We start from the raw sequence: 14,398 nt of genomic DNA on the forward strand, positions 1-14,398 counted from the left end.
CCTCCCTCACTGACCTATTGTACTCTATGCTACTTTCTCCCCACCCCCACCCTCCTCTCACTGATCTCTCCACCCTTCTGGGTCTCTGCCTGTATTCCTGATGAAGGGCTTTTGCCTGAAACGTCGATTTTACTGCTCCTCGGATGCTGCCTGAACTGCTGTGCTCTTCCAGAACCACTAATCCAGAATTTACTCATCCATAATACAATTCAAATATTGGTTAACTGATTAGGTGAATAATGGGAATGGCATGAGACAAAATTATATGGAATATGAGGCCAAGACTCTGGAAACTTAGGTTTGAATCTCACTGCAACAGATGTTAAAATCTCAAAATTAAAAAAATACAATTACTGTCAACTATAAAAACTCTGTTTACTAATGCCCTGTGGGAAGGCAATCTGCTTTCCTCATGTAGACTGGCCTACTTTCAACTCCAGACGGACAGGCAAAGGCCCCCTCCGTAAGTATAGTCATGTACTCTCAAAGCACAGGCAGGAAGCCCCATTGGGTGTTCTATTTCATCTATTGTTGATTTGTCCTATTTCAAATTTATGGGCTTGGCGGCCCTGATAAAGCTCGACTTAACTGTACTGCTCATGCAGAGTTTTGGGCGGCACAGTGGCTAGCACTGTTGCCTCACAGCGCCTGGGACCTGGGTTTGATTCTGGCCTCAGGCGACTGTGTGGAGCATGCACATTCTCCCAGTGCCTGCGTGGGTTTCCTCCGGATGCTCCGGTTTCCTCCCAAAATCCAAAGGATGTGCAGATTTGGTGAACTGCGTATGCTAAAATAGCCCATAGTGTTCAGGCATGTGCAGGTTAGATGCAGTGTGGACTTGTTGGGCAGAAGGGCCTGTTTCCACACTGTAGGGATTCTATGAATTATAGAGTAACCTGAATCACCGAGGTGCTACTATTAGAAAATGAGATATACACAAAATAATGGAGCATGGATTAAAATCCATACCTGGTGTACACTAAGAATCCAAATAGTGAAAATCTGGTACACCCTTCATTTACATTACAAGATTTTAGACTTAAATCAACTAGGTTTGGAACACCAATGTACTTAACACGTTACCAAAAACAGAAGCAACAATAATATTCGGAGGGGAAAACGAAAAAGAGTTCGAGGATGAAACAAAGCAGCACTTGACATCTCAATAAAGTTGAAATAAAATTAGAGAAATAAGTATGGAAAAATTGCAGTTAAAAAGACAGATCATCAGAACATCAACAGTTGTTGGGGGAGAACACATACATTTTAAGAACAAGCAGAACACCATGGCTATCAACATCAAATTAGCCGAAATGCAGACACCAAAATCTTCTCAAATTGGTTGCACACAGATTCGCATGAGCAAAAATTTAACATTAGCGCTGACTGCAATTGGAAGCATCTCAAGATTGCCTTATCCCAAACCTGAAATGGCAAGTTAATGAGTCAGCAGTTTCAACACAGTTGACTCCGAAGTGTGACTGGCTCAGTTACAAATCTGCATTCTGTACACCCCTGCCAACCTACATAATCAAGTTTTGTTAGTAAAGTTTGGACTCCCTGAAGTGCGTTCTAGAACTTGTTTGTTGCTTTCCACTGTTCATTAAAAGCCATGTTCTGATGATAGAAATTAACCAAGTTAATCGTGCATTAAAGATTCAGACACCTCAAGTGATTAGTGGATAACAATACACCACCAGCTAACGTAAGCATTTATCAACCAGAGTTCACATGTAACACCAAAATCTTTCCGGTTTCATCCTGCTAATCCAATGAATAGATACATTCCTGCTTCTTTTACCTCAAATTCTATTTAGTTCAGGAGCTCTATACATTTCATGAACAGTGCAGAATAAGAGAAATGCACTTCTAATGACATGCCCAAACATGACCCCCAGATCCAGTGAAACACTGTAAAGTGCACATACCTGATGTGAAGAGACTCTGTGGTTCTGGTGCTGTTGGCCAGTCGTGTGTTGATGGCGATGAGGTGGGATAAAGCAGACTGTTTGGGAGGGGGTTGGGGTGTCTGAAGTTACTGTTGTCTGAAAAGAGTGACTGGGATTCTGCTGCAGCCCCCTCGAAAGGAGACCGTGCATTATGATTTGATGAACTAATGGGGACAACTGGATTGGGTTTTGTTAAGCCTGGGGGTGGTGACGGTGTTTCACTGGTTGGGATCTGAAAAACAAAGACAATTGCACATTAGAATTTACTCTGCTGCAGAAGTACAACCTAAGTGGAGGAAATGAAAGATTTTTCAAAATTAGAAGTTTCTATTGACTCTGGGCAGTTTAACTAAGAGGTGTAGCTCTCCAAATAGATGCACTCAATGTTCAACTCTTCAGATTACTTCAATATATTTGAAGGTGTCTCAAAGTTGAATTGAGAATGGCTTGTCAAGCATTTTTCACACCTCAGCTCAGAGTGTCACACAGGTATTGGCCATTCAGTCTCTTGAACTCCATCATCCTGACTGCAATCGAGTCTGCAATGCAAGTGAACTGCAGATATTTTGGTACCTCAAGCCAAGTAAACTTAAATCATTCAAAGATATTGTTTCACTCAGACTGCAGGTTCTTTTGGAAAAATGAAATTTCTGTTATGTTGAGTATTAAAAGATGCTTCATTATTTCACATTTAAGTGGCGTACCTTGGAAATTGGGAATGAGGGGGCCACACTTATTTTCATCCATTCATTTCATCACGAAAATCCAAGGAGATGCAAACCACCTTTATGCAACCAAACTTCAAGTTAACTCTTTTCAACCCTTCAATCTCCAAATCAAACCTGCATGCAGCCAATCCTGAGGATAAGAACAGTGTGCACACAGAAATACCACAAGTTCCAAACTCCCTTCCAGGTCACACTTGTAAATGCATCACAGCTCCTTGATGCACATTGGATCAAAATTCTGGTAGCCTGCTTCAGCAAGAGCTTTTCAACAAACTGACAAAAGGAAAATTGGAGACTGCCATTCGCTCCTCCAGTTTAGTGTCTCAGCTTTGAAGAATACTTCCTGATTTTGGTCTTTATTAATTGGACCCCATGTGCACTGTAATGAATTCTATCGACCTGCTTTTGCCCACAAATAGAATCTGACACGTTCAAATTCCTACTTCCAGCCTCAAGATGTTTCACCTCTTAATTTCACAAATTTAGATTTTCAACCGATCCCTCATCCAAGACATGGAGAATAGTTAAGTTTCTATACCCCTCACAAACCTGTACATGTCAGCTACCAGAGTGCACTCTCTCTCCTTTCACTTTCCAACTTCCAAATAGTTTTCAACCCCGATATAAGCTGCATTATGCATATTCATATTCAACTATCAGAGTTTCACTGGTCACAAATGGCTCTGACTGCACAAAATAAGTTTTGGTCCTCTGTACATCATTAAGATGTCAAGACAGAATACAAAAAAAGACTATTCAGGTCAAAACCAGGCAGGGTGCCAACCCTGCAGCAAAGTGCATACGATAAGCCTCTTTCTGGGAAAATGCCAATTGGTGGTTCTCAGAATCCAAACTCCTCAAAAGTCAGATGAAGTGACGCAATATCGCAATAGTTCCTCCTGCATTCCTTCTCAATAGGCTGTTGCTTTGCTTAAAACCCTTCGAACTAAATTTCAGCCACAAAGGACAAAAGCATCGAGGTATTCACACAAAATGGAGCCCCTAGACACAACTACGTGGAAAACCTTCACATGTTACAGATGGTGTATCTCGTGTACCTTAAATGTGCCAACTAGTCAATTTGCAATTCCCCACTGTGTAATCATGTCTCCTTGTACTAACAGCAATTTTACTTTCAAAATTTAAAGAATGGAGGTACAAATTGCTCACCTCTTCAAATGCATCGTAAGCCTTAGCACATTAAAAAAGTTTAAGCTTAAATCCTCAGCTTTCTGCTTCCAAGATGCCCCCCTCTGCTTTTAACTGCTGCACTTTTCTGTGATTCAATAATACTAATTAAGAAAATCAGGTAATTTTTAATTTTGTGTCCTTCCCAAGCCTCATTTTCGCCTCCAGGGACCATTTTCCTCAGGAACATTTGTGTCAATTCCAACTTTTTTTCCTGCAATTTTTGTACCCATCACTCCTCTAACAGATGCTGATCTTGCTACCATTACTATTTTTTCTGACCAAAAACACATTTGTATTTTGAACTTCACATCTTGCCTTCAAAAGCAATTTAAATGCCTCTTCTTGACAGTTTTCTGTATTTTCCTTGAATTCTATACTTCCTTCTGACAGTCTACCTTTGATACCCATCAACAGAAATTTGATGTGAAAAGACTCTCTAAATCAATTTACACAATGATACCAACAACTTGCACTGCAAGTATATTTCCATCATTCTAACATTTGAAAGCCTCCTGGTCCCCTCATTCTCACTGGTGAGACAGTACTGAATCTAATAGCCATAACTTCCAATCTGATGACACCACCACTTAGGACAAAAGGTGCTTGGGAACACTGCATTGACTTGAGCACCCATTGCTGTAGCTTTATCATTGGTTCAAATTACTGCAACACTTCAATTGAATTGTGTAAAAACTTTCACATGGACTGGATTAGTTGAAGGCAGGAGCTTAACACCATCTTTTCCAGCGATAGTTGCATTAGACAATAAATGCTGACCTTGTTAATGATGCCTATGTATTAAGCATGGACACGGTGGCACAGTGGCTAGGCGGGTCGGTGTGGACTTGTTGGGCTGAAGGGCCTGTTTCCACATTGGAATGGAATCTGAATCTAAATATAACCATGCCTTACCTGAGCGGCAAAGAAGTTCTTTTTACTTGTATTTACCATGGGAAGGAAAAGCTGTGGCCAAATGGTTCAGTGCTACCAATAAGGATTGAGAGATGGGGTGTCCAGAAATTGGGATTATCTCAACCTGCTACTGACCCACACACAGACCAGCTCATGCAGTCAAGTCCAGTGGCTGTCCTTCTGTAACTTGCCGGCGCTGCCTCAATGACAGTGAATGGAAAGGATCATCCTGATCAAAGTGCACAAGAGAACACAGACCTCCACGACAATATCAACACTATTATTACATTAGATTAGTTGACATACAGTGTGGAAACAGGCCCTTCAGCCCAACAAGTCCACACCGGCCTTCCAAAGAGAAACCCACCCATACTCATTTCCCTACACTTACCCCTGACTAATGCACTTAACACTATGGGCAATTTAACTTAGCCGAGTGACCTAACTTGCACATCTTTGGACTGCGGGAGAAAATCGGAGCACCTGGAGGAAACCCATGCAGACACGGGGAGAATGTCTGTGTGGAGTTTGCGGAGTTGCCCAAGGCCGGAATCGAATGGGTCCCTGGCGCTGTGAGGCAGCAGTGCTAACCACTGAGGCACTGCACCGCCAAACTGGTAAAATGCCAACTCCAGCACAAGTATGACGACAGGCTTGAGCCAAACACACAAACCGTTAATATCTGCAGCTTGCAAGCAAGAAAGGATGAATTAATCTTCCTGCAAACTGTTACATAACACATGGGATATCATTTCATTTATTGAAAATTAAAGCCGTTAGGGAGCATAGCCGAGAGACTACTCAGACAAGTCAACAGCAAGCTACATTGTTTATGTAATCACTATCATTTTTCGCTTCCTCTTTTAAAATGGATTCAATTTAGGAACCATTGGAAGGTAAAAACGAATATTACTGAATTACATTTGTAACTGTAGTAAAAGCTGTGTTTATTTCCTAGCTGCAAAACCGGTCATCATATTTTAGTGCCTTGGCCTTTGCACAATCTTGTTCAACAACTGGCTGCAAACCTTCTAGCAATTAAAGCCTTACTAACCCCCTCTGGAAACACTGATGGTTTGAAATTAGAGTACGGTTTAATTGAGACAAAGTCTTGCTGATAGAAATCTCCAAGACAACTCTTATTGATGACAATGGGTGTTGGCAGGGAGTTACTATTGATAAGCACCTGAATCAAAATTCACTACGTTTCAGATATGGTAGTATTTGCCTCATGATCCTTTCCAATTAATTCTTGCTTTTTGCAAAGAATTCATATTCTCACTTAATTCTCATTCATTAATATGTTTGTGTTCCTTACCAACAAGCTTCACTTACTCCAAAACTGCACGATCCTGTTTAGCATCTTTCAAGTGATTTTTCTCCCAGAAACTTTTGGATTATACTACTCTAGATTATTTCACATTTAGCATTAGATTGACAGGTACAGAGATGTACAGCACGGAAACAGACCCTTCAGTCCAACTCGCCCATGCCGGCCAGCTGTCCTAACCAAATCAACTCCCATTTGCCAGCATTTGGCCCATATTCTTCTAAATCCTTCTGATTTGTATACCCATCCAGATGCCTTTTAAATGTTGCAATTGTACCAGCCTTCACCACTTCCTCCAGCAGTTCATTTCACACACGCAGCACCCTCCATGAAACAGTTGCCACTTAGGTCTCTTTTATATCTTTCCCCTCTCACCGTCAATCTATGTCATATTGTTCTAGACTCCCCCACCGCAGGGAAAACCTTGTCTATCTACCCTACCGATGCCCCTTATGAATGGAGTTAGTCATTTTTTGGAAATAAGACAAATGTTCCAAGTTTTACAGGAGCAACTTAAAAGGACGAAAAGGGCAGATGAAGCAAATAAGTTGTTTAGGGAGTGAACTTCAGAGATTAGAGCATTGGTAACTGAAGTCACAACAGTCAAGGGTGGATTAATTAAGAAAGAGGACAAAAAACAAACTGCAAATGCCGGAATTCAGAAACAAGTAGTACTGGGAAAAAAAAAACTCAGGTTTGACAGCAGCTGTGGGGGTAAAAAAAAAATCAGAGTCCACGTTTTGGGTCCAGTGATCTTTCCCAATTGAGGAACTTGAAAGAGATAGATAGCGCCAAAGCCACAGAGGGATTGGAAAATACAAACCAACTTTCCAATATGCTTATTTGCAGTGCTTTTCTTGGAAAAAATGCAAGAGCATTAAGTTTAACACCTTGAGCTTCATTGCAGCAATGGATATTTGAAGCAACTCTGTACATATATGATGCTTACAAAGGTTCAAGGTAAAGCAGGCTTAAAGAACCAAACAAACCAATGCCTGATCTCACATTCCAGAGGAGGTCAGAAAGATTACTGTTATGAGCACCATAAGCCTGCAACTGTTCGAGCATGGTGTTCTTACGAAGGTCAAGGCATTTTCTTTGGCAGATTCACAAGGGTTTCTTTCATGTTTTTCCAAAAGGGTGTTGCAAAGTGGAGATCGAAAGAAGATCAAGTCTCCTGTTGGCAGACTCAATGAGTCAGAATTTGAAATGTTGGAATACAATCGCAATGCATCACAAAGAAAATGTGTGAAAACAAAAAGAAGGGGAATAAAGTGTTCAATTGGACTAAGACTTATTGGACTGAGTATAAATCTGTTTTAAGAATACAAATGCATCTTACCTGTTGTAAATTGTCTCCATTTCCTAGACTGAGTGCTTCAGGTGGTTTATCCACAGGTCTGCAAAAAAATAGAAATTGTAACAAGTTGATAATATTGTGTGCGCAACAGTCCTCAGAATGCCAGTCTGCTCACTTCAGATTTTTTTTTAGCGCAAGTGACAGGCAAGGCTCTCAGAGCAAGATCCCACCAACATTCAAGAAAGTAAAATGAAAGTTGAGATGAATTAGGAAATTAGCAAGAGATTACAATTTACAAGTTTTTCTACATTAAAGTAAAAACAACAAATGAAATAATTACAAAGCCTTTGCTTGGTTTACGTCACGTGTCTTAAATTTAGGTTGTCACAGACCTTGGCTCGGGTCACACTGTTGGCCAACACAATTGGGAGGAGCATGTGGAGATTAAAATTTGAACAGCATGTCGCACTTAAGGAGTCCAGATGGCCACAAATCGTGAACTTGGACAAAAAAAGCTACTTTTAATAATATATTGACATTATATTTGAGCCTTGATATTGGAAAATACAGTTGCATAGTACTCAGAGATTGTACTTAAAAAAAGGAGACTTGCACTGATGAAAACTGACCAGCTTTTAGTCAAGGTTTGCACTGCAGAGTTTATCCATTGAATGGTGCACATTTTGTTCCTTTTCACAAAACACAGTAATCTTCAACTCAAAGAGCTCTAAGGAAACTGGAACTCGTGACTGTTAATCACACAGAATATTTAGTTAGCTGCACAGCAGTTTTTGTCTTTACATACATTTGCTCATGGAAATATTTACAAATTGCTGATTAGTACAAACCTCCCAAATTGACATGATAGTTAGGTCAAGAATCAGAGGGGAGGACAGCTATACCGAACCCAATCTTAAATATAATGCTAAGGGTCTAAGGACTAAGAACGAGAAATGATCTTGCAGCTTAGTTTACTTCCCCTTTACCTAGAAGTAGGATGCTTCTGGTTATCTTGAAACTATAGTTTATCTCAGAGATTAGAATTAGTTCAACAAACACCAACACTAGATGATGACAGCCAAATGATCTGTCGTAATGAGTAGTGCAAGGAAATTAAATGTTTTAATGAAATAACTTCTCACTTCAGCAGGTGCACCACTCAGACAAACAAAGCTAAGGTCCATTGTTCAACTTCTGGGTTGTTCCCATGTCGGATGATTTCAGATACTGTTGCAGCTTGACTCCACAATGGTCAGAGTTCTTTGGCTAGAGGATTTTTAACAGTAAGAATCCTCACTTTGAATTTCTGTACACAGCAACCGGTGACATGAATAGAGTGCAAGTGCGTATTTGAATACTGCATGAGACCTTGGGTTATAATGGGTGCTAACATCATGGCACCTGAGAATACTCAGCTTCCAAGTTTTGGAGGGGCCGCCGAACTTAAGACCTGGAGAATTTCCAAGCAGAAACTGAACAAGATAGGGGCTTCAGGACAGCAGGACAACAACTGGCAAACACTCAGAACAGAATGCAGAGTTTCGGCCTGGAGACAAACAACCAATTCAAGTGACTATTGAACATCTTTTGCCGAAACCAAAAACCTCCATTGTGAGGTCTCAAAATTAAGATGTACATGGGACAACCTTCAAATGTTAACTGATCTCCTCTGCAACTCAAGTTCTGAGATGGCGTTCTTCAATGTCTCACACCGATGTTAGCGATAGTACTTGCAAAAACAAAATATTATTCGGGCCACACACACTTCTTTCCTCTTCATGGGATGACAGCACCAGCATTTATTACCCATTTGTCATCACCTTTGTAAAAGTTTTCTGAACAATTGCATTCAGTGAGCCACAAGCATAAAAAAGTGATTGGTAATTCCAGGATTTGGCTGAACAATAGAGACAGATAGACAGATAGAAAAGAAAAGAAAGCATGTTTCCAAAGGAGGGTAGAGAGAGATTTGATGACAAACTTTGCTTCCCCGCTCAATTGGGCCGACCTTTTTTTTTGGTTATTTCGAAGGTGCCGTGGAAGGAGCCTGCCGTGGAAGGAGCGAGTACAAGTAATGATGCAGCCTACAGATGGTATACACACCAGCCACTGCATTAGAGTGGCAGAGGGAGTGAATGCTTAAGGCCAAAGATGATGTGCCAAACAATTAGACTGTTATGTGCTTAATGGCATCAAGCTTCTTGAATGCTTCATGAGCTGCACTTATCCATCTCGGTACGGGTATGTTCCAGCACGCTCCTGATTTTTACGTCATATATGGTACACAGGCTTTGCAAAGTCAGGCCAGTTATTTGTGACACAATTCTCAGCCACTGACCTGGTTTCAGAGATATTGATGGTGAGGTGTTCAACTACAGCAATGCTTTTTAAATGGCAACTGCTAGACTGGGAACAGGTGGTACAAGGGCCACAACAGAAAGCAATTGGCCACTTGCAATGCTTTACAGTGTCACACTTATGGGTATTAAGCAGAGAACAGTCAATGTAATTTTGTTAAATCATTATCATGTTTATTATTTGATTCTGCTTTAACATATGAGAACAGAAGAAACAATTGCATATCCAGAGCTAAACGGGAAAAACAACGTTTTCCAGATGAACTGATTGAAGCACAGCTATTTACATGGATAACTTGTTGGCCAAGGTTTCAAAAGTACTGGCAGGTCTCAAGTGATTGGCTATTCATGTAAAAAGCAGTCATGAATGCTAACAGGCAACTGCTTCATAGAAGGTAATCACTGTCAAACCCAGACCTTAGCCAATTATGCATACATGCGCAAAACTTTCCAGCAAGGCATCACGATGTCTGAAGGTATGCATGAACTCAGGTTCAGAACCCCAGTTCTACAATTCTGAAGTCAATGGCAAATTACTCAATTACACACTGATCGAAATCAGATGAGTCAGCCAAGCAGGCATGAAACCTGTACCAGTGCAGCATCCAGCTCAGTGACCACTGAGCTAAAGGAAACCTGGCAATCAAAACAGAACAGTATGGAGGAACTCAAGGGAACAGGTGGACTTGCTGTAAGATTTGACAGTAATCAATGCTAGTCTTCAGAAGACTAGCATTTCTCTTAAGTTTCATATCTTTTGAAAAAGTGCATTTTAAAATCAATTTGAATGCTTAGCCATTCCCAATACAAGGGGAGAATTCTATTCATCCCCCAGTGGTTGCATTGGGTTTCTGGTGATGGAAATCACACCATTCATTCAACAAGACTCTTGGTTTGTTGCTGAAATGGCACTCTTCTGAGAAGTATAGAAAATGTCAATTATCTTGCAGTGCATTTCAGTTGGTATTTTGCATGGATGTGAATCATGGTCAAGTGCACAAGAACTCCAGGTACAGAATTGATATCAAGTCACCAAAATTTGGCAAGTAACCTGATTGGCTGTGAACAAAAAGAACTGCTTCCCTGGCTCAGTATGGGTTATTTCAGTCCAAGAGAGAAATAAAGCCAATCACTGACCTGAGTTCTGTGCCAGGACCGCCTGGGGTTATGTGTTCGGGTTCTGAACCATTATCAAATATAGGAGGCGTTTTCCTGTGTTCGAGTGTTAGGCCGTTGGCTGCTTTAGCTGTGCTCAGTAATGATGGCCAGGCATCTTTATTACTACAGTTGGGTCTGTAAGGGGAAAGAATGGCAAAAACACTGAGTACCGCCCAAATCGATGCAACAAGTTTCTGCAGCTCAGAGATGCTGTTCACTTATAGGAAACCTTCCAAATGGGATCTGGCCAGAAATGTTGATGCTGGCATTATGTCTCCTCACCAGTAACACGATCCATACAGAGAAGCTTAACTTGTTCCCATGCAGCTGCATCATGGACAAGACCTCTGTTACCAAGAAGAAATATGGGCGAAATAAAGAGGCAAAAGAATGAGAGGTTAAATAAAGGATTGCAGTGCTGGCGGTTTCAGAAAATTCTGAAGTCAACAGATGTATTCTCAGTGTAGTCTACATTGCTCTCTTGGCATTGCTGTATATAACATGTAAACAGTACTGCAACATGCACATGTCAAACAGAAGGAATATAATTGGATATTACAAATACAGTACAAGGACTATTTCGCAGCACTTAACCTCACTACAAATTCAGAATTATTTACAGATGCCGCACACTTCTTGACTGTTAATCATAACACTTGAGTAATCAGGAGACCCATTTGATGAGTCATACACTTGACAGATTTCATGTTGCTGTATCATGAAGTACAAGTTCACCATTTCCACGACAACTCTGGTCTCTAGTGCTCTACAGTAGGTATTGCCATACTGATTAATTCTACGTTTTGGGGCTGACACCAGAGGGTCTGTGCAAGTATTATAAAATATGCAATATTATTTCACAATAAAACAAAGCATATTTAAGCCAAGCACACTTGATATTCAAAAGCTACTGTATGAAATGCTTACCCAATCAATCATGATTCAAGTACGTAGCTTAAAAAAGACTCGAGACAAAGAAAGAAAAGGCAACAGGTAAAGAAACAAAATATCTTCCTCTGAAAATGCCACAAATATCAATCAAGATGGACATGTGCAACAATGATATTGTTATGAATTAACCATCGCATTAGGTTCACCAAAATCAAATAGTGCGCTACATTTATCCCTATGGAGACAAATACCACTTCTGTCAATTCAAAATGTGAGAACGCTTTTAGTTGACAATAAGCTGATACATCTTTAAGTGCTCCAATTAAAGAATCATTCATTAGAAAAAACAAGTTCAATCACTCATCAATGTGAAATGGTGGTGTGACAGTAACATCTTTGGACTAATACCCCAGAGTCCCAAGCTCGTGTTCTGGACCACCAGCTCAAACCCAACGAAAATGCAAATTCAATCCAAGTCTTGGATTTGAAGCTGGTAATAACAACCACCATGCAACCATGGTCAATTGTCAGAAATACCTATCAAGTTCATTAATTTCTTTACGGGAAGGAATACCTACTCTTTACCAAGTCAAGCCTCCAGATGCACAGCAATTCAGGAGACTTTTAACTGGCTTTGGACATTACCTTGCAAGCCACTCAGTTAAAAGACCATTAGGGATAGGTTATAATCACTAAGCTTTGCAACAATGTCCACAGCAAGTGCATCATGAAGTTACTTCACGTTATCTGACTTTAATCAGTCTTGATATTTGGTTTTTGACATGACACAGGAGGAATTTCACATCAGTGTAAACTCGATGTAAAACATCATCCTCAATACTGCTAAGAGTTGAAGAAAATCATACATTAACAGCTGAATTTAAAATTGTTAATCTCAGGAATGCAGAGGAACTTTTGGTTAGAATTTCACATCAACAGCTGTTTGCTTAGCTGTACTTAAGGGGTGCACAAAAGGAGCAGAACATATTAATCACATTCTTGGGTGACATCTGCAGCTCAAAGGTGCCCCCTTGTGTTTTGCTGAAGCCTGTCTCGTGATCTGCAGGTACTAACCACTGAATGACTGCGCTTCCCATTTAAGCCATGATGTGGAGGAGCCGGTGTTGGACGAGGGTGGACAAAGTTAAAAATCACAGCACCAGGTTATAAACCCCTTCCCACTTAAGAGCAGGGAGGTAATGCTTCAGATTTCACTGATAAGAAATGCATACACTGTCAACTTTTGCAAATTAGTTTATTTCCAACATTTTCCACCATTTGACTTGGAGGTTGTAGTATTGCAAGTGCACACCTAAAGTGTTGAGGGTTTTTGCCTCTATCAACCTAACAGCCAGCAAGTTCCAGATTCCCACCATCCCCAGTGGTGGGAATTAATTTCTCACCAGAGGCTGGGATTGAACCTCGGACCCTGGTGCTGTGAGGCGGCAGTGCTAACCACTGAGCCACCGTGCTGTTGACCGGTAGAGAATATCAGGCAAAAAGTTTAAGCAGATTGTTGCCAAAGTTCTGATACTGGTAATAATCAAAGGCATGATTGACAAAATAAAAATCTTATTGTACAATTTGATTTTGTTCCCAATGAGTCAATCTCGGCAGACTTCACTCGAGTTGAAGAATTTGTCTGCTTGTCAAAACTACAGTCAGGATTCAGGTTTCATCATCCAGCTGTAAACGCAGCTCTTGTTTTGATACAGACGCTCAGGTTCAGCCCTGATATCCTGTCTGGGCTGGGACCTGAATTAATATGCCATTGAAGACTCATCCTTCCTGCTTGTTGCTGCATAAGTAATTCGGGATTTTATGACCTCAAATCTGAAAATAGTTAACTTTTAGCGTTTCTGGCTGGCCAGCATTTATTGCTCATTTCTTGTTGTCCTAGAGAAGGTGGTGAGCTGTCTCCTTGACCTGCAGTCCACGTGTTGAAGATTTTTTTTAAACTACTGAGGGCTGAATGGGTCGAAAGGTCTTGTTCTGTGCTGTGGACCTCTGATTCTACACCAAGTCAGTGTTTGACTTTGAAGTGATACAGGGTTAATTGGGTGACAGGCATTTTGGAATAACGCTGTCTCTGCTTGGGAAATCAGTCCAGTTAGGGGTGAAGGGGAAATTGTGGTTAGACATAAAATTCCTAAATAAGCCATAATCATGGAAAGCCATCATTTTCTTTTCTGCACAGATTTAACAGGAAATCTTCAGCTGCACCAATGCCCATAATAATCAGTCACACTGGAACCAATTAACTTTGGCTGCCTTTCAGATATTGGGAGAAAATGAGGATTGCAGATGCTGGAGATCAGAGCTGAAAACGTGTTGCTGGAAAAGCGCAGGTGAGGCAGCATCCAAGGAGCAGGAGAATCGACGTTTCGGGCATGAGCTCTTCTTCAGGAATGAGGAAAGCGTGCCAAGCAGGCCAAGATAAAAGGTAGGGAGGGGCGTTGGAAATGCGATAGGTGGAAGGAGGTTAAGGTGAGGGTGATAGGGGCAGACAGGTCAGGAAGAAGATTGCAGGTTAGGAAGGTGGTGCTGAGTTCAAGGGTTGGGACTGAGACAAGGTGGGGGGA

The 14,398-nt window shown here is 40.9% G+C and overlaps 1 protein-coding gene across 9 annotated transcripts in view; it reads right to left on the reverse strand.

Annotated features, from left to right (window-relative positions):
* Window positions 1-14,398, reverse strand: part of cnot4b (CCR4-NOT transcription complex, subunit 4b) — a 177,174-nt gene that overhangs the window by 76,075 nt on the left and 86,701 nt on the right. For 5 of the 9 annotated variants that reach the window (XM_043708930.1, XM_043708934.1, XM_043708937.1 and 2 more), the window contains exons 8-10: window positions 10,905-11,060; window positions 7,453-7,510; window positions 1,929-2,181 (exon numbers count right to left, since the gene is read on the reverse strand). In XM_043708930.1, the coding sequence (XP_043564865.1) occupies window positions 1,929-2,181; window positions 7,453-7,510; window positions 10,905-11,060 (467 nt within the window). The remainder of the gene's footprint in view (window positions 1-1,928; window positions 2,182-7,452; window positions 7,511-10,904; window positions 11,061-14,398) is intronic. The other 4 variants (XM_043708936.1, XM_043708935.1, XM_043708938.1 and 1 more) reach the window with 1 other exon arrangement.

Source organism: Chiloscyllium plagiosum, chromosome 19 (genome assembly GCF_004010195.1).
Source record: "Chiloscyllium plagiosum isolate BGI_BamShark_2017 chromosome 19, ASM401019v2, whole genome shotgun sequence".
Taxonomy (NCBI): domain Eukaryota; kingdom Metazoa; phylum Chordata; class Chondrichthyes; order Orectolobiformes; family Hemiscylliidae; genus Chiloscyllium; species Chiloscyllium plagiosum.